Source organism: Purpureocillium takamizusanense, chromosome 9 (assembly GCF_022605165.1).
Source record: "Purpureocillium takamizusanense chromosome 9, complete sequence".
NCBI lineage: Eukaryota > Fungi > Ascomycota > Sordariomycetes > Hypocreales > Ophiocordycipitaceae > Purpureocillium > Purpureocillium takamizusanense.
In genome coordinates, this window is record NC_063076.1 from 504,727 (window position 1) to 530,392 (window position 25,666).

General features: G+C 60.4%; 7 protein-coding genes across 8 annotated transcripts; 6 read left to right on the plus strand and 1 right to left on the minus strand.

Annotated features, from left to right (window-relative positions):
- Positions 1-2,935: 2,935 nt before the first annotated feature.
- Positions 2,936-3,268, plus strand: JDV02_008982 (uncharacterized protein; the record flags this gene model as incomplete). Its single annotated transcript, XM_047990618.1, has 1 exon — positions 2,936-3,268. One exon carries the CDS (start codon positions 2,936-2,938, stop codon positions 3,266-3,268), a length of 333 nt encoding a protein of 110 aa, XP_047846627.1.
- A 3,830-nt stretch (positions 3,269-7,098) lies between these two features.
- JDV02_008983 (uncharacterized protein) lies at positions 7,099-9,008 on the plus strand. The gene has a single exon (XM_047990619.1). The coding sequence runs from the start codon at positions 7,125-7,127 to the stop codon at positions 8,805-8,807; it is 1,683 nt and encodes a 560-aa protein (XP_047846628.1). The 5' UTR covers positions 7,099-7,124; the 3' UTR covers positions 8,808-9,008.
- Positions 9,009-9,772: 764 nt separating this feature from the next.
- Positions 9,773-10,997, plus strand: JDV02_008984 (uncharacterized protein). The gene has a single exon (XM_047990620.1). It carries the CDS (start codon positions 10,038-10,040, stop codon positions 10,698-10,700), a length of 663 nt encoding a protein of 220 aa, XP_047846629.1. The 5' UTR covers positions 9,773-10,037; the 3' UTR covers positions 10,701-10,997.
- A 298-nt stretch (positions 10,998-11,295) lies between these two features.
- Positions 11,296-12,786, plus strand: JDV02_008985 (uncharacterized protein). Of its 2 annotated transcripts, XM_047990621.1 has the most exons (3): positions 11,296-11,596; positions 11,674-11,832; positions 12,011-12,786. In XM_047990621.1, exons 1-3 carry the CDS (start codon positions 11,329-11,331, stop codon positions 12,628-12,630), a joined length of 1,047 nt encoding a protein of 348 aa, XP_047846630.1. In that variant the 5' UTR covers positions 11,296-11,328; the 3' UTR covers positions 12,631-12,786. The 2 variants fall into 2 exon arrangements, with proteins under 2 accessions (XP_047846630.1, XP_047846631.1); XM_047990622.1 differs by having other exon boundaries at positions 11,674-12,786.
- Positions 12,787-13,703: 917 nt separating this feature from the next.
- JDV02_008986 (uncharacterized protein) lies at positions 13,704-17,705 on the minus strand. Its single transcript, XM_047990623.1, has 7 exons — positions 17,313-17,705; positions 17,213-17,257; positions 16,641-17,156; positions 16,240-16,587; positions 15,909-16,190; positions 15,303-15,856; positions 13,704-15,248 (listed from the first exon to the last, which is right to left on the minus strand). Exons 1-7 carry the CDS (start codon positions 17,431-17,433, stop codon positions 14,727-14,729), a joined length of 2,388 nt encoding a protein of 795 aa, XP_047846632.1. The 5' UTR covers positions 17,434-17,705; the 3' UTR covers positions 13,704-14,726.
- A 6,210-nt stretch (positions 17,706-23,915) lies between these two features.
- On the plus strand, positions 23,916-24,282 carry JDV02_008987 (uncharacterized protein; the record flags this gene model as incomplete). The annotated part of the gene is made up of 2 exons (XM_047990624.1): positions 23,916-24,000; positions 24,053-24,282. 2 exons carry the CDS (start codon positions 23,916-23,918, stop codon positions 24,280-24,282), a joined length of 315 nt encoding a protein of 104 aa, XP_047846633.1.
- A 53-nt stretch (positions 24,283-24,335) lies between these two features.
- On the plus strand, positions 24,336-25,111 carry JDV02_008988 (uncharacterized protein; the record flags this gene model as incomplete). Its single annotated transcript, XM_047990625.1, has 2 exons — positions 24,336-24,570; positions 24,732-25,111. The coding sequence occupies 2 exons, from the start codon at positions 24,336-24,338 to the stop codon at positions 25,109-25,111; spliced, it is 615 nt and encodes a 204-aa protein (XP_047846634.1).
- Between the last annotated feature and the right edge of the window lie 555 nt (positions 25,112-25,666).

Genomic DNA, 25,666 nt, shown 5'->3' on the forward strand with positions numbered 1-25,666 from the left:
TCCGCAACATTATCACGTCGAGCCTTGTACCCATCCGTCCACGCAGTGAGCTTGCCCGTCCATATGGATTTGCCTTGTTGCTTGTCATGTTGCTTCCTCTTCCCACGTCCAGCACACGACCAGCGCTGGGGCGAAGCTGAACAGTTGTCCCCGGGAGACAAGTGGACAAACAACAAGATGGCTCCCATGGCAATCTCAGTGGGGGCTCCGTTGCGCGCCATTGGGGCCATTGGCCAAGCGTGTCCAGCTCACGAGACTACATACTACATGTAGGTTGCTTCGAGGGCCGTTGACATGATGGCTGTTGCAACCATGTGGAATCGCGCATATATCATGTGAGCGAGGGGCAGGGGCGCACCGCCGGTCACAGGGCGTCAGTGATGGCGGCTTGACGGCGGTAGACAGTTGGCGGCAGGGGCGGCTGAGCCTACGACCTTGGCCGGCTTCGGCAGTGCTTGTCTTCCTCCGCGAGGCATGCTCGGAGTTTTATAGCTCGTTCCCAGCACTTGAACAGGGGCGGTCTGTCTTTCTTTGCTACATCTTGACATCTGCGCGGTCTTGGTGCGCATGCAAACTCAAGAGCCAAATTTCTGTACTTGGGAGAGCACAACCAACAAGGCACATTTGAGTTGGTAGAGTTTGCGAGTCGGTGGTCAGTGTAATTCTGCTGCACGTCACAGCATGAAGGGAATCGGGGCTTCAAGAACTGCTGTCCGCTACCGCCCAGCACCAAGCACGCACATGTACATTCTTAGTATCGCGCAAAGGCCCCTGTTTCACGTGTAGAGCACCCGGCAAACAGATTGCGTATGCGTCTTTCTGGCTAGATGGCACCAGAACTATATGCTGCTGCTGCTGCCGCTAGTCGCCCGCGAAGCGCGCATGTCCCGCGCGAGCTCGCCAGAATGTTCGAAGCGGGCCGCTCCCTGTGCACGCCGCAACGCTGGAGCAACGTGCCGCGGCAGTCGGGGAGTCGGTGCCTGAACGGGCTACACGTGCCCGCACGCTGCAATGCAACCAACGACCGCACGGTGCGGCGCGGCGCGATCTACAATGCTCGCGATTCTATTCGATCCGCGCTCCCGGGAACGCGGGCGGCGGGGCTGCAGAGCGCGCCGCAGGCCCAACACATGTCCATCCGGCGTGGAGAATAATAAAAAAAGAGGACCAGGGCAGAGTGAGTTTAAACGAACGTACGGATGGGGGAGGGGGGGAAGCGGGGGGGTTGGTTGTCTCGTGTCTCGTGTCGACCAACAGCAGCCGGCCAGCCGATCAAACATCCCGCACGGGGCCTACGCGTTGCGACAGATTCGGCCGAGTGAAGCAAAAGGGCTGGGATCCGACGATGTAAAAAGCCCATTGCCATCCGGCTTGCCGTTTAGTTTGATCCCCATTCGAGTCGGCGGCGGACTGGATTCCCCTCGGAGTCGGGCGCCGGACGCCGTTACGGCCCGATCGGGGGGAATGTCCGGGCTCGGCGCCGGAGTCTCGGCGAAATCGGGAGCGGAGGCGGGACGACTCGGCCGGGCACGGACGGCCCCACCTAGCGCCGGCCGCTAGCACTATGTCAGGCGTTCCTTCAGCCCTACGAGACACGCCATCCGGGCGACGAGGTCCTGGGGCTGCAGCCTCGTCAGCCTGCCAACGTTAGTAGAAACTAACGCAGGTAGCACCACTAGGTCAGGCTGATCTGCTCGTCTCTCCGAATTCCAGCCGCCATGAACCAAGCCCCCTAGGACTGCGCCGCAAAATGCCCACGGGTTAGTGGGAACAGACGCCTGGCGCGCGCCGCCCGCGGCTAGACGCAATCGGGGCCCAATTTGCAAACGCGCAGCTTTTCCGGCCCCCGAAAACCCAAAAACATAAAAAACAAGGTGTGCGTGACCTCATCAATCAGGCAGACACCCGTTCGTGTTGCCCGCCCCTCTCTCTCCCTCCCTCTCCCATCCATCGTTTCCCGTTTGGGGTGCTTTCCGAATCACCGTTTCAGGACTCATCCTTTTAGGTTGGGCGACTAGTGATGAGTCCTGCCCCGCGCGTTGTGCGAGGCTCTGCTGCTGCTGCTGCTGCTGCTGCTGCTGCTGCTGCGCGCGCCGCGCCGCGCCGGCCGAGGCTGCTGCTCCTCCCCCCGGTCGCCCCCTCCATCGGTGGGGTGGTGGAGAGGACACCGACGATGACGCACAAACTGTCAGCGTCCAGACAAGGACGGACACGAAAAGCCTTCCCGAGGCAGCTTCACCTGACCTGTGTGTGTGGGCGCGCTTGAGTAGCCGCGCCTCCCTTCTCATCGCATGACCCTCCTCGTGTGTTTTCCCGTGACTCACCTGCTCTGCTTACCGACTTGACGTAGTTACTTGTGGGTGTTGTTTCGGTGGGTTGCGTTTCGCGGCCGGCAGGCGAAAAAGACACACCCACGGGGCGGGGCGGACGACGGCGGGGCACAGCACCGAGAGTGATGAGTGTGAGAGAGACAGTGTGTGTGAGTGATGAGAGCGAGAAGCGGCCCCCGCCGCTGGGCTCCCCCGCTCGCGCGGCGCCGGGCACGCACCTCGGCCACGGTCGGTCGGTCACGGGGACGGGCTGCTGGGGGTTCGTTCCTGGTCGCCCCAGGGGTCGGACAGCCTCGCGGTTCTGCTGCAGGTTGTTGCTGTGTGACTTGGCTTTTTTTTTTCGAGAGCGTCACGCCTGGACTCGAAGGATGGCCGCCGCCGCCGTCCGCCCGTGGCAGTGCGCTGTTGCATGCGTGCGTTGCGTTGCATTTCGTTGCGTGCCTGCCTGCCGCCGGAGAAGCAACCCATGACGAGCAAGCGAAAAGAGCAAGGGAGACTGACGGACGGGAGTACCAAGTAATCTGTGCCTGCGTCGTCGTCCTTCCGTCCTTCGGGGTCCAAAAGCCTGTCGTGCCACCGATGCAACACCGCGCCACGCGGTCACCATGCTTTTCCCAAGCGCACACCACCACCACCACCATGATAGCTCCCCTGCTAGCAGTTCTTCCACCAGCCCATCACCGTCAATACTACTACTGCTGCTGCATGCCACCACCACCAACCACAAGCTGCCGCTGCCGCTGCTGCTGCTTCCGCGCGCCCGCGGTCGTTTCTCGCCCCCCCCCCTCCCTTCGTCCCGCCCTCTCTCCGGCCTGCCTGCCAGCCCAGCCAACCTGCAAGCCAACCTGCAAGCCTGCCGGCCGGTACGTGCACGGCTTGTTCCCCCCCCTGGATCAAGCCAGTCAGTCAGTTCGGTCATACGGTCACTTGCCCATTGACTCGGAACTGGGCTTGGGGCTGCTGCTGCTGCTAAAGCTCGCTCGTGTTGTAACCTGCGGCGCACGGCGCACAGCCAAGCCCGGGCACGCCCGCGCGCCCAAAACAAGAGACAATGAGTTAGTACTGCAAAGTAACCGTACTACTTACTGCACGACGAGACAGGACGAGGAAGAGACCCTGACGATTGGCCTCCACAAGGCTGATAGAGTCCCCCACCCCCCTCTCCCCTCCCCTCCCCTCCTTCAGCTCGCCCTGAGGGCCCCGCTCCCCGGCCATGTCCGCGTCGGAAAGAAGTTGGAGGGAAGGGACGGGGGGGGGCCTCTTTGGGACCCGTGTGCTGCCACGCGCGTCGACGACTCGCCCGTTGACAATTCGGTAGCCTGGCCGAGGCGGAAGCTGAGCGGCGGGCGGGGCAGAAAAAGGCCAGGCTCCGAGGGCGTTCCCGGCCTGGCCTGGTCTCGCGATGGAGGGGGTACACGTGCCTCAAAGAAGACATGACGAGGGTAGTGACGTTTTTGTTTATCGGGATGAACGCTTCCTTGCCCGCCGCTTGGCCCCTGACTAGTTACCTGGGTATCAAGTCCCGCACTTGTTACTGTGCAGGACAATGCGTCCTTCGTGTCCCACTCTTTTTTTCTTCTCTCTTCGGTCGTCACGGAGAGCCTGCCCCCATCGTAGGAACGACGACAACTATCGCCCGCGCGGTTGCGGCTTGTGCGACGTCACGGACGATGGGCGTTGGCCGCCCGCCCGTCCGGACGCCTCTTCGTCTTCGCCGTCGTTACCGCAACGGGATGAGGAGCAGCAGCAGCAGCAGCAGCAGCAGCCCAGCGGGGTCGGGGTTTGGGTTGCACAGTACTGTCGTTTGAAAGGAAAAGCAAGACCCCCCCATTGAGACGGGGGGGGGGAATGAGAGGGCAAGAAACGAACGGGGAAAAAGAGCATTGCTGTTGATACAGCCGTGTTTGACTATTCATACAGCCGTTCCGCCGCCAAGAAATTTTTAGCTAATCCCAAGCCGCGCATCACGCCGTACCGAGCGCCATGTCCGACCTAGACTAGCGTAGTACATGATTGGATAGCTGTACGAATAGTTGAACAAGGCTATATTAATAGTAATGCTCAAAGATAAAAAATCTTTTCACGACGCTCGTTCAAAAGCTCGAGCCAGCCCATGTTTCGACTCGACGGAGTCGCAAGCAAGCCTTCATATGAAGAGTGGGCGCTGGGCGGCCCGGGACCACGTGGGGCGACGGTGGGAACTACTGCACCCGCGCTTCGACTCCAATCGGTCCACTATTCTTTAGGAGTCTGGAAGGAGAGAAGACGCCTTGCAGCACCTGCAATCGAGTGGCGAGGCCCGCCCAATCGGAAGAGCCAATGCATTGGCAGGCTCATTAACTACATATATATAATACAGTATAGTTCCTACCCGACTATCATTGCATTAAGCCTATATATATAGTATAATAAGTATTATATGATATAGGGGCATGCCTATTAGTAGGTTTTATACTCTATAGAAACTAACTAAATAGTAAATTTAATAACTCTAATAGGAGCCCGCGACTAGAATACTGTAAAAGCATATATAACGCATTAACAGGGGTTAAAACGGTACTTTAACATAGCTACTTTTTGTGCAGGCGGCCAAAGTCACCCTCTAGGCCCTGAGGTGATGCTAATAGAGGCTGCCGAGCAGGGGCTAGGGTGGGCGCGAAATCTGCCCAATAAAATGAATGCCGAATGCCTGCGAGCGAGCTATTGCTGCAACTGCCTTGCCTTCTTACAGGTGGCTACACCTACCTATCTGGGTACTATACAGTACTGAAACCGGAATCCCGCCTGATTTGCTGTACCCTCAATACCCACCACTGCACCGACAGGCAACGTACCGAACAAACGAAAGCGAACTCGACTGCCTGCCCGCTGGCGTGGCTTGACCGGATGGACTGGGCTGGGGCCGGGCTGGGCTGGCTTACCGCAGCCACGCGGCAGGTGGTTGCGCCAGCCGCCACTCGCAGCCGCGGGCATCGGACAAGACAGAATGACAGGAACAGACCGATAAACACCCACCTACTAGGCCTTGATCCACGACCCTGATTCAAGTTATGCGAGGACAGCAGAAGAGTACATTCCCGGTAAAATTGGGTGGGGATTTCCCCTCGTTCCGTCCCGGGGTGCGGGGGCGGGATGCCGCTGCTGCGATGCCTGCTGCGATGCTTGGTGTGATGCTTGTTGCGATGCCTGCTGCGATGCCTGTCGCGATGCTGTTTTGCTTGGCATCTTTCCCTAATGTAGGCATGGAGATGGCCCCTGCTAGCGCGGGATATCGCCAGCAAGGGTAGATATGGGTTTATGCAGCTACGGGTTTGCCTCCTCTCGATTATATGCAAATTGCGTACTACGTTAAATCGGGAATAGACTGGATTTTATGCGAAAATAATGTAAATCAGGGTCGTGGATCAGGGTCCTACCCACTAGGTTCATCCGCACGCAGGAACCTGATGACACCGCCGGTACTGTGCTGCACTTCCGTACCGAGCAACTTACTCTGCTCACCCTCCGGCGGCCTCGCCTCACGCCTGGTGCGAGCCCACCTCCCCTCCCCTTCCCTCCACCACTCACCGGAATCCCCTTTCAGCCGTCGTACGGTTTTGACCACAGGAACTTGCATCGATTCTTCCTTCCTTGGGCTGTCTAGTTTGTTGCTGCTCTTCCTTAGCCGGGGGGCGGGTTGCGGCCTTGGATTGGCAGGGCACACTGACGCAGGTTGGCCGAGTTGGGAACTGCATGTAAGAGCTGAGAAGCGGCAGGCGGGCAGTCTGGACCCTGGACTCTGGGGCCGACTCTGGGCTCTGACGGGAAGAAGACGAGGTCGAGGAGGAGGAGGGGCATGCGGTTTACAAACCGCCACGATCGATTCGTGAAGGATGCCACTGGGAACGTGAGCTCTCAGACGTAGAGCTCTCATAGGTAGGTAACCACGGCACCGACCCGAACATACCCGACGAAGCAGTGGCCGAGAAACACATGGCTCTCTTCTGTTGTTTCTGTCTCTGTCTCTCTGCATGCAAACGCCGTGTGATTCGTGATGCAGCACACGCCTCCCCCGTCCCCTTCTTTTCGGTGCGCGTCGTCGTCGTAACTAGTCGTGTGCCCATCATCAAGCCGGCGGCAGCACACCGGCGTCGTTCATGCACCCGTATACGAACGGGCACGTCCTATGCTCGGCTTCGAAGCCGCCGCCGCCGCCGCCGCCTCACAAAGTGCGGTGCCTGGCCCCCTCCCCTCCTTCCCATCCCCTTGACTCCTCTCCACTCCGCTCCTCCAGGGAAACCCAACCTACACCGGGCTTCTTTGGGCTGGCAGCCGTGTGTGTTGGCCTAAATCGCAAGCTGATGGCCCAGCAATTCGTGAGGGGGTCGTGTGAGAAGGAGGATAAGAGGTGTGAGAGGAGGGGTGTGAGAGGGTGTGAGAGGGGTGATGGGGGGGCGTGTGGTCGTGGCAAGAGGGGGGGGGGGGTCTCCAGCAGCCTCGCGGATGGGGGCGGAGCTCCAGGCACGGGCAACACAGCAAGTATATCGCGAGAAGACAACGATCTTGTGGAGTCATGGCGCTCTGTCAGAGTTGGCTCCTTGCCCGTGAGGCGTTCCCCCCCGCCGCCCCGGGTGAGGCCGGGCGGTGCTCGGACCGGAAGGGGGAAGTGAGAGAGTGAGAGAGTGAGGGAGAGAGAGAGCGCTGGGCCTGGTGCGGCTCGTCCGATATGTTGTTTATAAGAGCGAGGCAAGAACTGCTGTGAAAGTGAAGGGGAGGAAAACGTACTGCACTGTACCAGGTTCTACCACAGACAGAATGAGAAATCCAACTTTGCTGTTGCCCGTCATGAACGACACAGGCTCTGCAATGCGTCCATGGATGCATCACGTCAACTCTAATGAGCACGCAGTCTCCGCTGCTATGCCACAACATCTCCTCCTCGCATACCTCGTCACCCTTATTCTCCTCCTTCCCAAGCTGGTCTCGACCTACAACAACCGTCTGACCACGGTCAAGGCCCGGTCCGCACCAGACACCTCGACCATCCCGCATGTGTCCTCGACGATACCCTTCATCGGCCATGCCCTCGAGCTGAAGCGCAACGGCGGCCACTACGTGCGAGACCTCATCCTCCGGAACCCCCAGCACCCGCTCTTCACCATCGACCTGCTCTCCAAGAAGCTTGTGGTTGTGAACCCGTCGCTGGACCGCGCCCTGGCCAAGCACTCGCGCGAGACGAGCCTCATCCAGGTGGTGACACTCGTGGCCGCCCGCTCCCTGGGGCTCAGCGACGAGGGCATCCGCGTCTTCGCCGAGTACGACCCGCGGCCGCTTCACAACCAGGCCATTGGCAGCACGCAGAGCCACGACGAGCTGCTGCAGTCGGCCACGGACTATATCCACCGCCGCCTCGGGGAGCAGCCGGCGGCGCAGGAGGTGCAGCTCGGGCGATGGATCTTCGACACGGTGCTGGGGGCGACGGCGTGCTCCTTCTGGGGACCCGAGAACCCCTGGAACACGGACCGCGAGTTCATGGACAGCTTCATCACGCTGAGCGACGGCTTCGAGGACCTGGTCCGCCCCATGGCGTGGCTCACGGCCAGGCCCGTCTACGAGGCGCGCGAGCTCCTCGTCGACCGACTCATGGCCTTTCACCGGGAGCACCGCGCCAGCCGCGTGTCGAGCGCGGCGCACCGCATCAACGCCATCCGCATGAACAGCGAGGACTGGGAGGGCAACCCCGACTACTACAAGTGCGAGCTGCTGCAGGCGCTGGGCCTGCTGCCGACGACGAGCACCCTCACCACCTGGCTCTTCCGGCACCTGCTCGTCAACCCGGCCCTGCGGCGCCAGGTCGTGGCCGAGGTGCGCCGGTTGGGACGCCATGACGTCGACGGCCGGCCCGACATGTCGGACGTGCGGACGACGTGCCCTCACCTCGTGGCGGCTTGGTACGAGACGCTGCGCCTCAGCATGACCATTGTCCCACGCGTGGCGACCGAGGACTTTGCGCTGCCGGCGGCGGCGTCAGCACCAGCACCGCCAGCGACAGTGCCGTCGGCGGCCGCGGCCAAGGACTCGGGGGCGGCACTAGCAGCATCTCCGTCGGCATCAGCATCAGCAGCATCAGCTGACGTGACGGTACGCAAAAACGACGTGCTCCTCCTACCAATGCTGTCCTTCAACCTCGACGCGCAGGCGTGGGGGCCCGACGCCGACACGTTCCGGGCGGAGCGCTTCATCGACGGCGCGACGGGCTCGCTGCGCACCCCGCTGACGCAAAAGGTGCGCGGGTTCGGTGTCGCGGGAAACCTGTGCCCAGGCAAGAAGATTGGCTTCGACACGGCCATGGCGCTGGCGGCGACGCTGCTGCGCGACTTCGACATCGAGGAGGGCGCCGACGGGCCGTTTCGCCCGCCGACGCGGCTGCGGCGCACAAACGTCGGCTTCGACCGGCTGGGCGACGATGTGCGCGTGCGGCTGGTGCGGTCCGGGTGATGATGGGGAGGGGGGGACGAGAGATGGGATGGTTGGATTGGCAATTTTTTAATTTTTTTTTGCATGGTGTTGATTGGGAAATTTGGGCCTGTGCTTTTTCAGATTGTACGAGTGCGAGCGAGTGTGGCCAAGGTACCGGCTTTCATTGTACGATTTACCCGCCAGGAGCAGCAGAAAGCAGGATACCCGCATTAGGCGTGCATTGATTTTATTCTATTCATTTTTGCATCTCTCTGGAATCCTCCGTCTGCCCGTCTATACTGGTGGTAGCGATATGGTGGGACGTGGGCAACTTGGACACGCCAAATTGAGGTTCACGACGATCGAGAAGTTGATAGCGGGGTTCTATTCCTTCGTCAATCTCCCCAGCAGCGCCCAGGGATCTAAAGTGCACCTTGGGCTACGATCCCTAACCCACGACGCCGTCGGTCCCGTCTGGGCCTGGGGTACGAGTACGTACAGTAAAACGTCCCTATAGGAGCCAAATCACTATAGGGATGTTTTACCGTACCCATACATGGCGGCAACTTTGGACAGAGCGGTGTCGATTACAAGAGTGCGATGCAAGAGCCACGACGATGGACGAGCCACGCTACAGGCATGCATGTTGCAACGTTGATTGATGGGAACTTTATCAATCTGGCATCTGAGCAATGCATCCATTACCCCGCCCCCACAGTGCCGCCCATGTTCAAGGTTAATACAGTGGCCTCTGTTACTTTACCCCGCCATGATCAATTCACCCCCGGCGCCACAGCTGTCCGCTGCCAGGTGAGCTACAGTGGGTAGGGTAGCACCTAGGTAAGGTACCTACCTACTAACCTACCTACTACAGTGGAGTGGGCGTACAGCATGTGCCCGCTGGCCTCGGCTTCCATGGAGGCGTCGCCGTGGCTCGGGAACCGGCAGGCGGAAGCTGCGGCAAAGGCATTGACATCATTGGTGCATCGACATGGATGGTGATATGCACATCAATCACACCATCAATCTCAACCACCACTCAACTCAACCTCCCATCTCACTCCCCCCCGGATTCCAACTCTGCCCCTCGTCTTGGCTTACCACGCATCAGTATTTCACTCTTCCCCTGCCAATCCGGCCGGAGCACCCTGCAGCTCCCCTCCCTCTCTCCTCATCTCTCGTCCCCTTTTCTCCAGCACCAGCTTGAGCAGTGACGCCGACAAGACACTTGCCCACCTTTACTTTCATCACAACCACCACCATCAAATCATGGCCGTCCCGCCCAGATTCGCCGCCCACAAGCTCGAGTTCGGCTCCCCGCCGGCCGCCCCCACGGCCTCGTCGTCGGTCCCCCACACGACGCACACGCTCGAGCTCTACGTCGACTACTGCTGCCCCTTCTCCGCCAAGCAGTTCCTGACACTCACGCGCGACGTCTTCCCACTCGTCCGCGCCAACCCCTCGTGGGCCGCGCTCCTCGCCGTCGTCTTCCGCCAGCAGGTCCAGCCCTGGCACCCCAGCTCCACGCTCCTCCACGAGTCGGCCCTCGCCGTCCTGCGCCTCGACCCGGCCAAGTTCTGGGAGTACAGCGCCGCCCTCTTCGACGCCCAAAAGGACTTCTTCGACGTAAACGTCGTCAACGAGCCCCGCAACCAGACGTACCGCCGCCTCGCCAAGCTGGCCGCCGCCCGCGTCGGGCTCGACGAGGCCAAGGTCTACGCCCTCCTCGAGGTCCCCGACAAGCCCGCCCCGGACGGCTCCCTCAACGTCGGCAACCAGGTGACCAACGACCTCAAGCTGCTCACCAAGATGAACCGCCTCGTCGGCGTCCACGTCACGCCCACGGTCGTCTTTGATGGTGTCGTCCACGACACCAGCTCCAGCTGGACCGTCGACCAGTGGAAGGAGTGGCTCGACAAGAACGTTGTCTAGGTCCTGGCGAATTGGGATACGATTGGCTTAGTAGCTGTATACACTTGATTGGCTCCATAATCGCAGCTTTCATGAGGAAAGTTGGCGCTCTGATTTCAGGCTGCTTGGACACTAGTCAAGGTGTGTTGGTTAGCTGGGCAGAGCATTACCAGGGATCTATGTACCAAGGAAAAAAGTGAATTGCTACTGATACAGGCGCCTTTCACTATTCATACAGCCGTCAATGCTTTCTAGTATCACAGAGTGGAAGCCGAACCTTCCCACCTTCTCAAACCCTCGTGATCGAGAAGAGGCACCACCCACCCCGTGTAAGCCGTTTGCTGTCGGGCCACCTCATCCAATTGAAGCAATGAAGGCCGGCACACGAGGCCGGTTAACAAGAATGGGGGCTCTAGAGATTTTGAAGTGATACTTTTCTCAGCGCATGCCGTAGGAATGTGTTGATTGACATAAGATGCCGGTCCTCATAGACCCCCATTCGTCTTTTCACGCCGGCGACAGGTGTAGGGTAGGTCACTTCTTCCAGTCGCGCAGCCTGGCTCTCTCCATCTTTTCCAACGACATCTCATCTCATGCGCATCAATCTCATGTCAACAACAGCACCAGCCACGCCATCATCACCGCAGCCATGCTACCATTCAGGATAGCAGCCTCCCGGGCATGCACACTCATACAGTTCATACACACCGCGCCCTTGACGCGCGCATCCCGCGTGCAACCACCACCACGGCTACGGCTCCTCCTCCTCCTGCAGATGCAGCGGCAACCACAGCGCCGATGCCTCGCCTCAACACCACCACCACCACCACCGGCCGCCGCGCCGAAACTCGGCACAGCACCGGGACCTGAGCTGCAGAGGCAAGCCCGCGCGGCGGCTCAGAGCCCGAAGCAGTACGGTACGTTTCTCCAGCAGCGCTCGCCCCCGCGTTTTCGGAGTCGTTTCAAGGGCTAAATGGAGATGGGACGCCTGCAGAAGTTCCCGAGCGCCTCATCATCTACCACGCCGGCACCGGGCGCACCACCTTCCTCGCCATGCTCAAGCTCACGAGCCTCCTCGTCGGGGCCTTTTTCTGCTTCGTCGCCGTCCCCGGCTACGTCAAGGCGGACAAGCCATGGGGCGAGGCCGCCGGAGGTGCGCTTGTCCTCTTCCCCCTGTCCCTTTTCCCCCGTCTCCGGTTTCCCCATTTCCCCCTCTCTGCCCGTCAGTGCAAAGCCTCCGGTTCGCATGGTGGAGTGAGAGGACAGGACGAAGCATAACTTACAGAGAATAAGAAACACTGCCGCTGACATGAAGCCACACCTAAAACCAGTCGCGCTCTGCGGCATCCTCCCCTTCGCCTTTGTCGCCTACACGACGGCACCCTTCGTCACGCACGTCCACATCCACCTGCCGCCCGCGGCGCGCCACTCGCGCGCAACCCTCGCGCGCTTCGTTGCCGCCATGCCCGCCTCGACGCGCCTCACCCTCACCACCATGAGCGCCATCGCCAAGCCCCGCTACAGCGACGTCCGCGCCGGTGACTTGATGCGACCGGCCGCCGCGTCGGGCCCTCTCTCGTCGCCGCCGTCGTCTGCGGCCGGGCCCACCACACATCAGCAACAGCAAACTCAGCAGCCACAGCAGCAGAAGAAGCAGCAGCAGCGCGCCCGTCGTCCTGGCACGCGCTTCGGCATCGTCAACTACGTCCGCGACGCCGCCGAGGAAAACGCCGCGCGCAAGTGGTACGAGCTCCGCGCCGTCGACGCCTTTTACGTCCAGGAGAGCAGCAGCAGGAGCAGCGCGGCAGCGACCGGACCGAGGAGGAAACGCGGAGAAGCTGCTGCGACGGTGATGGCGTCGCCCGGACGGCGTGGCAGGGCCGTCGTCGAGACCTGGATCTGGGACGCCGTGAGGGACAAGATTGCCCTGAGGGCCGCCAAGGAGGTTTAACACCGCGTGGAACCTCGGGACGCTGTGCATTCCCGTCCCGTCGGCAACCCCTCGCCGAGAATGCTCTCTTGTGCCACGTACATGCTAGCTAGTATACCCCAGCCCTGCCTTGCGTAGAGCTATATTTGGACCACCTTCACCTCAGAGATGCTGCTGAGTTCTAAACGATGATAGTTGTGTCTGAACTGCTAGACCTCACAATGAACAAACACCCCCCTTAACAGGGGGCTCAACGATTCAGGACTCTTCAAGGAGCTGCGCCAAGAACTTCCCTCTTACTTCCTTTCTCCCTCTCTTCCCTTCTTCTTTCTAACCACCCGGTGAACCGACATCGCCGCCCCGGGGGGGGGGGGGGGCAAGCCCACATCCATGCCCGCATGACAAGACGGGCACGGCTCCTGCGACTGTGAAGCACTCACTCACCCATCACTCACTCACTCACGCACTCACTCACTCGCCCACTCTCTGCTGCCCGCGAACCCACCACGCACGCATGTATGTATACACGCACGCCTGCATGCACGCAGCACGCACGCGCGCAACCCTCCCGTTCATCCCATCTCTCTCTCACACTCCACTGATGATGCAGTCCAACCGCACGCACCCGCCCGCACAGCAGCAAGATTACTCACTCCCCTCGTCCCCCCCTTCCCGTCCGCGTCCCGCCTGCCGCCGCTGCCGCCCGCGTCGCCAGCGTCGCATCCGCTGCGCCTGCATCGCCCGCCTGCTTTTCACGTAGCACTAGGCACGTGCAGAATCTATCTACTAGGATACTACTTGGAAGGTGTTGAAGCTATGGAGTGCCAACTGACCAAGTGACCAGGGTACTACGTACTAGGTCAGTAGGTTAGTAGGTAGATCCTGCTGAGATGCCGTGCCCGCGTGTCCCCCCCCCTCCTGCAGCAACGTCTCACGGCGTGTGCTTGTCGTACACGTCGCTTGGCATGTGCACGGCATTCCCCAAAGCGAGCGGCGCGTCCGCATGGATGACGTGCTCAGGGGTGCGTCTTGAACGTGGCATTGGAGAGATGGAGCTACCTTCTATGATATATTTGCCCCACTGAGCGGCAAGGCCCGTAATATTTTGTCTTGTATATCTCGTACTCTATGTACGAATACAAGGCAAGAGGAGCGGCACGCTGCGGCACACAAGGGCATCGCCAGTCCGTCCGCTGCACCACCAATCGAGAACGCCCTTCGATTACCAACTTGCTGCCTGACCTACTCCTATGGTAGTAGGTACTAAGGTAGCAATTCGTACTATGTACTGTGTCAAGACTCCTGCCGTCCCGTGGTATATCCGTCAGGCCGCTGTAACCAAACTCACTGCCCGCCCCTTGCTGCAAGGGGCCGGTCAACGCCAGTCGACGCCTTGCGCTACTGTACATTTTCCCACTCTAACGGCACCGCCGCAGAGGCCAATACAAATCATTGCAATCCGATATCCAACGCCTCCACAACCTCGTAGCTTCATGAACATTCCGCCCCGCCCCGCGTTGTCCAGGTGCTGTGTCCTGGCGGCCGTCGCGTCTGTTCTTCGCGGAAGAACACGGGTTGCCCCAACCCCCATAATGTACTCGTACACGTACAGTGACAGGTAGATACTGTATGCTTTAAGTGATCCGACACTCGCTGTGAGTCGGTCGGTTCGTGCCATTCGAACCTCCCAGCAATTGTGAGTAGGCTTGATAGTAGGCGTCTAGCTGTCAAATAAGAAAAAGAGAGAGAGAAAAGCAGCCTAAGGATCGTGCGTCGCCGCTTATCGTGACCGGCTCAGCGGCGCTTCATCGGTTGCATAGGGTCGTAGTCCCACGCCCGCTTGAGGCCACCTTCATACACGCTCGCGACAGATTCCTGCCACATGGCTGGTGTGATGAAGTTGGCCATCGGGGTTGACGCAGAGTACGGCTGAGAAGTCATCTGCTGCGGTAACGACGAGCTGGCGCCTTGGTAATCGTGCATCGCGGATACGTCCGACGCGCCCGAGGACGAGGCCGCCACGTTGATGCCGTGGCCCGGCGTCGGGGACACTGGGCCAGTCTGGGCGGGTGTTTCAAACGACGTGTTCCATTGTCTAAAGCGGCCTGTCAGTGCATCTACGGCGGTAGCACGCTGGCTTGCTGGTATACATACTCAAAGATACGCTGCGGGTTCCACGACGATTGGCTGGTCGAAACGGACAGGCCGTGGTGCATGTCCGGCCCCTGGCTGTCCTGCGGCATCATCACGAGCGACTGTACAGCTGGCGAGTCACTCTTGCTGCCCCCTGGACCGACGGATATTGGAGGTGTGATGGGATGGCTTGTGAAACTGACTGTTGGGTGTTGGGGGTCCAAATGCTGGTCCAGCGGATCTGTCCGATCCATGGGCCGATAACCCTGTGGCGCCCGTGGCGGGCTTGAGTGGCTCGACGAGTGCGGGCTGCCGTACGGAAATGACGGCTTCAGCACGAACGGCTTGCGAACATCGGCCGAGAAGGCCTCTCGAACGGCGTCAACTTGCTTCTGGAGCTCGGGCATCGACCACGCCTCCATGACCTTTTCCATGATTCTCATGTGGCGCGTAAAGTACTCTCGCGCGTCCGAGTTTAGCTCAGGGTCTGGCGATACGATGGCCACCTGTAGATACGTCAGCGCGGAAAAGGCCGACCAGACCATGGGCAGGCCACGAACCAGATGGAGCACGATGCATGACAGCCCCGCGTAGACGCAGAAGCTAAAGCCCCGCTGCATGTTCTGCAATCCCGTGAGCCCATACGTCTGCAACGTGGCTTCCTGCAGGCGACACAGGGCCCTGGCGGCGTTGTAGCAGATGAGCATGTGATGCTTCCACTGCGATTCGTTTGTGGTCGGGTCGAGAAACGACAGCACGGGTCGGTGGTACAAGATCAGCGTTAGGTAGTAGTAGGCATGCAGGTTGCCGATGAAGGACGACTGCAGCACGGGGGGCGACCCGTCCGCGGGAAAGGTAACGGCCATGTCCGCCGGCAGCTCCGCCAGAAAAGACGAGATGGTCTGGCTGAGCTGCTGGAACTCTGGATCCATGCCCCAGTCCTTCTTTCTCCTGATCCTCGCGTACACATTGCTCATCTTGCCGATGTTGCGCACGAGCCGCGAAAAGTACGTAAAGTCGCGCGACACCAAATACTCGCCGTCGTCGCCCCCCGCAGTCGGGCGTGGTATGCTAAAGTCCACGGACTCCAGGTCGACAGATAAGTCGTGACGGCCTGTGGATGTTAGCTCCCATGACTTTTTGGCCCCGTGAGGATGCGTTCAAACCTTGAGGCGTGCCGACCATGACCTCGCAAACAAACACCGTCTGCCAGATGCGCGTGCGTAGCTGACATTCGCTAGGGCCGAAGTCGCATCCGCGGCCAGCTTGGTGTTCGTCGTGGTGCTCGTCGAGTCCTAGGTCCTTGCCCATCTGTACACACTGCACCACCGTCATCCACGAGCGATAGTAGTAGCCGCGTTTCGGCGCGGCTTCTCGAGCCTTGAGGATCATCAAGAGAGCCTGCAGCGTGCTGAGCCGAGGAATATCCATAAACGAATCGGCGTGTCCTGAAAGCCACAATTAGCCAGGGCCTGAGCGTTTGGACGATGCACATACTCGATGCGAGAGCCAGCCACTGCTGGCCTTGGGCGGGATCTTCCGCTAGGCGACCGCCGATGGCAAACATCGCTTCCATAATCAAGGGCGAAATGGTTTCTCTGGCCGCGCTCCATTGACGATAGAATTGAGCCTTGTCCAGGACAGGAACGTACGGGTGGACGTTGTTGAAGTAAAGGTCAAAATAGTGAAGCGCGGAGCCCTCGTCGGGCATCAGTTCGGGGGGTATCCGTATTTTGTGACCGGGCCCGGAGGCGATGCGAGGGAGCACGCTCCCAAAGTCGTCGTCATCTTCGACGGCCGGCTGCTCTCCGCGACGGAACGATGCCTTATTGCGCAGGTAGGGCGCTGCAAACCCGGTTAGCGGTGCCAGCCTGTTTCGCAACGACACATGATCATACCTGTCCCAACCTCGTTCACTTTCAAGCCACCCAAGAGGTCGGCCAAATCTTGGTTCTGGTACGAGTCTGTGGAGTAGGCCTCGGGAGACGAATCGGGTCGTGGGCCCTGCTGCAGGGGGGGAGTCGGGAACGCGTTCTGTGATGCGTACTGTTGGTCCAGGACCGACACGGAAGCTGCCGGCATGGTGGTGTAGTGCAGGTTGTGCTGCGACTGCGCGGCGTCGAAGGCGAGGGAGTGGAAGCCGGCCGGATCGCCCTCGGAATAGCTGCCGGGCGCATACACGTTTTGGGCGCCTTTGGGGGCCACTGGGGCAAGCTGCGGCTGCATTGACATCTGTTGAAACTGTCCCGAGGAGTCGACGAAGGTGTCGTACGTTGTCGTGTCGGAGCCGTCATATCCGTTCGGACGGACGCAATGAAGCTTCAATCTGATGCAGGCCGAGCACGGCCATGTATTCGTTGTCGCGGCGTCGCATTTGATCTTTCTTCTCCGGCAACCCTCGCAGGCCCTCATGACTGCCGAGAACGTTGTTAATACGGCCGGAGCGACTCCAACGCGTGCGCAGACGTACCCTTGAGGCGCTTGTGGCGGTTGTGCTCATCGACAAAGACATAATCTAGGATGCATATGTTAGGGAGGCACTGCGGCGACAAACAGGGAACCCAGCGCACTCTTCTGCGTCTCTCGCTGCGGGTACTGCTGCGGCGCAAAGGAAAAGGTGTTCATCTGGCCAGCGTGCGCATCCTGCGCGTCCTGGGGCAGGATGCGCCGCACCGAAGGGTCGTTGGACATTGCGACGGGGCGGCAGGCGGCGGGGACGGAGGCCGCGGAAGCGCAGTCGAGCGTGATGAGCGGCTCGCGGACGGGACACAAGATGCCTCTTGAGGTGGGACGTGGATGGGGGCGGGGCCGTAGGCAGTCGACATGAAGCCGACGCAAAGGGCTTTCCGGCCTCAAGCTGAAGGAATATATACAGTCGGGCGAAGGGCGAGGAGGAGGAGACACGAGAATGGGTTGCGAGAGATGGAATTCGGCGGGCCGTAGGTGGTAGATGTGGGGAGCGAGGCAATCAGGCAGGGCAGGCGGGCAGGCGGCCGCTAGGTTTGGATGGCAGCTCCCAGGTATTACTACTATCTCGAGGGCGGGCACGCGCGCGGTCACAGTGCAAGGATGGCATGGCATGTCTTTTCCACTTGGTGTCAGAGAACGACGACGGCGGCGGCAGCGGCGGCGCCCTGGAAGGGGGGAGGGGCGTACTGGAGGTGTCCGGAGGGTGTGGGCGTGGGCTCGGGCGTGGAGGCCACGGCGCTGCAGGTACGTACCGCAAGCCCGCAACGCTGGGCTGCCGCCGAGGCACACCGTTTCTGGATCCGGGATCTGGCCCTAGTTAGTTGTGGGCTCCTCTTTGGGGGTCAGCCTGTGGCTCCCACCGACGTCGACGGCTAGCGGGCGATGTGCGATGAAGAGGGGAGATGATGAGGGGCAGTGCGCGATGGGAGCGCCTGTCCGGCGCTGCGACTTGTCGCCTAGTGCCGCCGTCTTGTGCGCCAGGGATGTAGTTAGACGTATGCTGAAGTCGTATTCGTCGTCATCACGGCGGGACGTCTTCACCGTGTAGTACCAAGTACCGTGCTGCAGCACCAAGTAAAGACTACATACCAAAAGCAAACGTCTGATTGCGTGTCTGCTCGTGCCAATGGCCAGGGGTAATAAGGCCTTACAGCCGCCGACCCGTGCTCCTCTGCGCAAAATCCCTGGATGCCTTTGATGCACATGCACCACCCACCACCCACTTGTCGTTCGGCAGCTGCGGTTGGCCGGGTTGTGTTGGAGTGCGGCCTGAGAAAAAGTACGACTCCCAAGTTCTAGCAGGCACAGCCCAGAGGAACAGCCAGTGCGTTGGTTGGCGGCATCCCGAGCGTGGCCAAACCCTGCTGTAGGCCATGCGGGGCCCTCCTGGTACCGACAGCCACAAGCCCGCAGATTGCAGGGTGGGAGGGGAGGAGGCATGTCATGGAGGGTCAAGGGTGTGCGGGAGTTGGAGACGAGGGCGTCCGCGGCCCTGAGCCCCCCTGGCCGGCAACATGCGGTCGGCGCCGTCATTGCACCATCCAACGTACCCGGTTGCTTGATCACTCCCGCCCACCTCACAGATCAGCTGGGGCGGTATGGTCGACGCCAGAGGTGCCTTGGCACTCCCACGCTGTCAAGCCTTCCAGTGGGTGTGCCACGATGCCGCTGACTTGCAGTGTCTTCAAGGTCGTCATGCCTTGCCTTGCGCTGCACCTCCATGGGTCCGTTCTAGTTTGGCACACACCAAGGATGCGTGGGAGTTAGAGGGCAACGCACCTTCAGGTGGGCTCTAGCGGCGTTAGCAGGGAGAGCCCGCCAGATTCACTCATGTAGTACCATGTCATCCGTCAGCCGTCGGTGGACCGGCGCCGACCGCTTGGAGCGGCCGCTCCTCAGGAACACGCTTCTGGATCCTCGAGTTGACGATGCTCTAGCGATGCGCCGCCCGGGCCAACAGTGGACAAGTGGTCGTCTCAGCGGGTCGGGATAGGCCCTGTCCAAGGCACGACCGGCGATGTTCTGAGGTGACCCTCGTGGCCAGGGGCCTAGACAGCCTCCACTACTCTGGCGACAACAAGTCGTCCATCTCGGCCGGCCCAACAACAAGGTGCGACCGCATTTGTTCGGCGCTACCGCTGTCCCAGTAATGCATGTTGGCACGGCGAGCAAGGCTGGACAGTGATGGCCAAGGAAGTGGCATCTGAGAAACGACAGGCGCAGGCAGGGGTAGACACCTAGAGAAAGTGCATGGGCGATCAGCATGGGCAAATAAAACGGCCAATATGGGCACAAAGATGTATAGGTGATGCCATGGGCTGGCAGCTGGCGTCCGTCCCTCTCGTATGACCAAAGCCACGGGTCGGATTCGGCCATCCTAAACGTATTTCGCACGGTATCTGCCATGACCGTCGTTGCGCCCGCATTTGGGGCACGGCACGGATCTGAGCGCCACGGGCTGAGATGCGCGTCCAAGGCTAGTTCTTCGTCTTTGTTCTCGTCCTGACATCAGGTATGCTTCGTCAAGGGGTGGCGGCAATGCCATGTGGGCGTCTAGGTACCTGGCAATCGAGACGCTATGGCGGCCTGAGTCCTGCTCGTGTGGTCCCGCACCCGGCCCCGCGGCAGACTCGATGGCGCATGGCTGGGGTGCGCCCTCGCCCCCAAGATGTGTGATGCTAGTAACGTTAGTAGTAGACGCTGGACGTAGCGTTGGGTTGGACCTGCACGAGAGTCCGCACCACGCACGTGAAAGTCGAGACACAACATCGCCAGTGCTGGCGCCGCGAGATGAGAGGGCAACTTACTTTGGGCGCCCACCTGTGCTCACTCGCGCGTCTCATCAGTGCTGAGGCTGCACGGCTTCCGACTTGCAGACATGAGCGGCGGCATCGAGCATCAAGAACACAGCCAAGCCGTGCGATTGCCGCATAAGAGCACTCAAGAAGAGATGCGCGCAGGGGGCGGCGGCCGCTTCACGTGCCGCGTGCCAAGCAAGAGGCACTCTGATGATAATCCCCCGCGTCTGGGCATGCCACGCAACGCAGGCCCCAAAGGCAGGTGCTACTGGCCGATTACCGGCCTGTGCAGTCACTCCACTTCAAACAGACAACTGTTGGAGAATAAACGAGCATCGCTCTTGCTTGCGCAATGGGACCTGGCTTGCCCCATTGGCCACACACGTCATGGGTGGAACTGGCTGGTGGGCAAGTTGTTGGATATCACAGGCGTTGTTCTTCCCCTTTCGGGACGTGCTTCACAGTATACATCGACACACCGAAAGTGCACCCTTCAAATTCCTTCCTGGTCTCGGTTGCTCCGAGTACGTAGAGCTGCCCCCAGCAGCGAGGTCCTCCAGCCAAGTCAACAGCAATTACCGAGCATAGCACACAAGGGCAATTGGTTCGCTCTTCGCCAGCCTACCATCCATTAGTAGTACCTACCGCTCCTTATTACTGGCACATATAGGTAGCTGCACTACCCCATCGGCTGACAACCCTGGCGGCGTCGGCAAACTAGACCTGCTGCCGCCTCACCGCCAACCGCCTTGCGTCTGCAGCGCTGGCATATTAACCGGAATGACCAATTCGCCGGGGCCTCATGCGCATCCGGCCCCAGGATAGCCACCATTGTGCGAGATAGGATCGGTATGACGGTGAAACTGCATCCCATGTCCCTTGCATTGGGCCCGTCACATCGAGTTGCTAGAGACGCCCGTATCGACCTCGCTGCCAACGCCTCGTTCAACTGTCCCCCGTCACCGCGCGAGCCGTAGTGGCTGGCGTCTGTCTGGGTGTTCGCCAGCCCGACCTCGAGTGCGCATTAGCTCTGCCGTCAGGGGCTTAGGTTGCCTCAGGATCGTCCCGTGACGACGTCGCCAAAATCGTTTTGGGTAGATCGACCTACCGTCAAGGAGTGGCGCCCTGCATCTGGGGTATGGGGCCTGCTGTTCCCACCTGTCAGAAGACTGGTGGATGCCATGGATGCTGTGGTGTGGCACAGGTTGTCAACGTGTGAGTTGGCTGTCATGATGCCCCCCCCCCCCCCTCCCGGCTTTGCGTAGGCGTGGCTGGCAAAGCAGGGCTCTTACCCGAGCCATTGCCGATTCTGCGTCTTCAGAGAGTACAACAACAAACTGCCTGCTCTAGTAGGACGATTATGCCAGTGTTTCGCGAGTGTACCCGTTCGGGTGAGGGGCACTCCCGTCGCTATCGTGGCTGCGGCGTCGATCTAATAAGTTTGCTGGCGCGGTGAGCATCTGACTGGTTGCTTTACGGCCCGTCCGCAAGCTAATTGTGGTGGAGGATTGTTATGGTCGTAGTCAGAGGCGGTTAACACCCGCGGGCAAGGTTTCTGGCCCGATGTTCATCGTAGCGCAAGGGGCGGGCCAGTCCTTGAGCTGAGTTGCAAACAGGTTTCGGAACAGACACTGGACGAGACCAGAAAAGATGCCATCCCTTGTCACACCACACAGTCGTCTGGGAGGATGCCAGCCTCGCCTTGGGGAAACGTAATATGTTAACAGCGGTCCTGTCTTGCCTTGAAGCGGGCCTCAGGGGCGCACACTTGAACCCAACAATATGCGGAGACTCGAGGGAGACTCGAGGGCCACCAGGAAGCCATCGAAGCGTTCGGGAGGGGCATTGCGTCACTTCATTTATGCACAACCTCACAACTGGGTAAGGCTAGGCGCCTTGGGCGCACAGACGGCCCTTTTGATAGGCGGCGGCGAGTGCAGACGCAATGAACACAAGCAGGCCTGCTGGTGACTGTCCCGACCCGGCCACAACTGACGGCGCATCACAGAGGCAGATGCATCAAGCCCAATCGGGCACACCAAATGAGAATCGGGCCTTTGCTCCTTGCTAGGGGTGCACGCGAGCGGCTCAACACCCGCCCAGGCCCTGTCTGGAGCGAGGGCAGCCAGCAGTGCGGGCCGGCCGAGATGCCATTGTCTGTGGGAAACACATCCACGCTAGGAGGTTCTCCGAAGCACAAGGCACCGGCGTTGCTTGTAGTAGTAGTTGAAACTTCTAATTGCGTGAGGTGGGCTTTGCTCACATTCCATCGCGCGTCCAGCGTCTCGGCCCGCATCGCCGCCTTCTTTGCGGGCGGTTTGTGCGAGCGCGTCGGGACCGCGAAATGGCACTGGCACTGACTGAGCTGTGCCGCATTTCACATGCTAGCATCATGCGCCGGAAAAAGTGGTAGTAAAGAGCAGGGTCCTGGATTGCCGAGGCTCCCAGGCTTCAACCTCGCTCGCTCACTCGCTCGCCAGCGTACCACGATGGCTGCGCCAGCCGAAAGAGGCTGGTCGAATATTTGGGCTTCTGCCACGTCCCCCCAGGGCCCCTACGGTATGCCGGCCGGCCAGGCTGGGCGGGGTGCGCCTGTAGGTAGGGATGGGAATGCATCCCCGCTAATAGTGCTGTACTGTTCGCTGATGCTTTTCGCGGCTCCACAACAAGCAAGGCAAGACTGCTCAAGCCACGGCATGCAGGTGGCTCGACAGGCATTGCAGCGCAAGCGACGAGACTTTGCAGGAAGACAGTGGCTGCTCTTGCACGCACATGGCGCGAGAGATCTGCGGTTGCGGTGCCTTTGTGAGATGCGAATGGCAAGGAACAGGGGTTGTGCCCAAGGGATGACTAGCCGACATGAAAACACCGACTGGGAGGAACCCGCTGACTGACACCAAAGCGGGCGCCGTCTCTGCCCGCTGGAGGGCAGATGGACAATTCGAACGATGGATGCATGGCAAAGAATGATGCGCCGCCGGCTGTTAGCAGAGGACCGCCCTTGGCGCGGCAGTTGGAAGGCGGAGCCGCTGCAGAGACGGTCGAAGAGCCCGGATGGGCCTACGGGCACGCAGATGTCCGTCCGTTTCCAGCAATGCGGCCGGGAGATCGTGTCGATGGACCACGAAGAGCCACAGACGCCCTGCCGGAGCGCGTGGGCTTCCAGATGGCTTCGGCCACTGTTCTTCTGCAGGGATGCACAAGGTTCCATTACGCTTCTGGAACGTGTGGCAGCTGGCCGACCATCTGAGACGTCGCCGCTTGGTACGAAGTACGTACCTAGAACAAGCCCACAGCGACATTCGGGCAAAAGAGTGAGACGGAAGCGTAGGGTCGCCACGTCGACGCCCCTTCATCCTTTGTCCTGCTGGCGCTGTCTCTCACTGACTCGTCTGATGGTCGCGAGCCGAGTTCCCAGCAGCCGGCACTGGGACTGGATAGGCGATGAACATGGGCGAAACGCAAGCTCATTGCTGGGACCCCAGTAAGTCCATCCTTCTGGGGGGGGATTGGCTGGGTGTCATGCGTTTTAGGCCAACCCCTGGTCCACACCGCCACCACGAGAGTGGCGTGCAGCTGAGCATCAACCTTCATCTCCATGACCGAACGGCTCCGGTTGTCTCGGCCTAGAGCGGGCGACGGCGGCAGTGCGCCGCCAACATCCGTCGTCGACAGGACCGACCGGCATCGCCGCCAACGTATGACGAGGTTGGACGTGGCCAACAGCGCGGTCCAAATAGCAGACCGGGAACGCTTCGCCGGCACTGCACCGTTCGTCAAGCCTTTGATTCGTACCTCGTACAGCGCAGGCAGGGAGGGACCTTACTGTACAAGGTATCGAGGTGCTCGGGTGTGTAACGCCTGTCCGCCAGCTCCGGGGTCGCGCACCGCAAATCGCACATAATAATGGAAGCTCGCCATGTCGCGTTGCGCAGTTTGCAGGCGGCGGGCCTGGGACCGGTGGCGGCTGGTGCTGGTGGGGACGGTGGTGGTGCGTGCCACGTCGGCGGGCCGATAATTGTTGCTGCTGACGAATTATTAAGACAGCCAGTGGGCGCCCCACCGCCAATGCTCCGTTGCAGCCCCGAAAACCTCCATCTCTCGTCAACGTCGGTCCGTCAAAGCAAAGCAAACCAGAGCAGATCAGAGCACCAACAGCGCTCGCTCGCATCCTCTCGGGCCGTTCCTGGCTCAGCTCTCGGCTACATCTGCTCCTCCAACCGCCGCCGCCGCACCCCTGGCCGGCTTCCCCGAGTTTCGGCTCTCGCAATAGCAGCTCGGTGACCCCTCCAACGTCATCGCACATCAGCAACTCCGGCGGCAGTCATGGCGCCCTCCGCACTCGACAACGCGAATCCCACGATTCTCAGCGCTTCGCAGCTGCCTACGCGCCAGAAGAAGGCGGCCCCTCGCAAGGGACCTGACACCAAGTTTGACGATGCGCTGTCTCGCCCGCCATACTTGTCGCGCCCGTTCTGCGACGTCGACGTGCCGTGGCCCTGTGGCGAAGTTGGAGACGACGGCTTCGCCGACGAGGCGATAGACGAGCAGGAAATCTATGGTGCGCAGCCACTCCCGTGATTCAGACGCGCACAATCCGTGCTCCGTGCCTCCCTGTCAGACGTGGGACGGCTTTTAGCAGCCCCCACGTTCCCTGGCGGCATCCGGCCTGCTCCGCTCTCGCAACGTCTCGTCTTGGCTCTGACCCTAACCACCCAACAGATTTGATATCCGACATATCGGACCCCGAACACCCTGTTTCACTCGGGCTGCTGTCCGTCGTCAACCTCCCGGATATCCATATAACCCCTTCACCGGCTCTCGGCGTGCCCGACTCCAACACCATAGTAAACGTGTCTGTAGAGCTGACGCCTACCGTCACACATTGCTCTCTCGCCACCGTCCTTGGTCTGGGTGTCAGAGTCAGACTGGAGCAGGTGCTGCCACCCAACTACCGCGTGGATGTCCGCTGCAAGGAAAACAGCCACACCCAGGACGATCAGGTCAACAAGCAGCTGGCTGACAAGGAGCGCGTTGCTGCAGCGCTCGAGAACGACACACTCAAGGGAGTCCTGGACAAGATGCTCGAGACATGCGTCTAGGCCACGCCGGCAAACGCCGTACGGTCGACCCATGCAAGCGTGCCGGTGCGCTCCACCAACGCTCTTGTCGCCTGAAAATCGATGCCTTTGCTGTGGAAACGGTACGATTGTGACGACAAGTATACTAGACAATTTTCGCAAGTCGTCGTAACGTCGCCACGTGCCGAGCCCAAGCCGTCTACGACTTTTGCTACGTACTGCACTATGTACTAGCAGCGAAGAGTTGCAAGCGCAATCTCCGGGACATTCACAGTGCCGTGGTGGTGACGGCTCGGGCCGACTCACCGGCCCGGGGTTGAAGAGCTCCGCTCTCGGGTCGCTGACCGGGCTATGCAGCGTCCAACTCGAGCCCATCGGCAAATTTCGCTCGGAGATGGTTGGGAACAGGGGTTCGTCAAGTCTTCACCGAGGCTTGCCTGCTAAAGAGCAGCGATGATCCCTGCTTGAAATTTTGGCGAGGCACGGTCTGCGCTGTGACACCCTTGGTGGGCGGCCTTTTGGATCTCCTTACATGTGCGCACATACAGCACCTGGCGGGCCGCATGCACCATCACG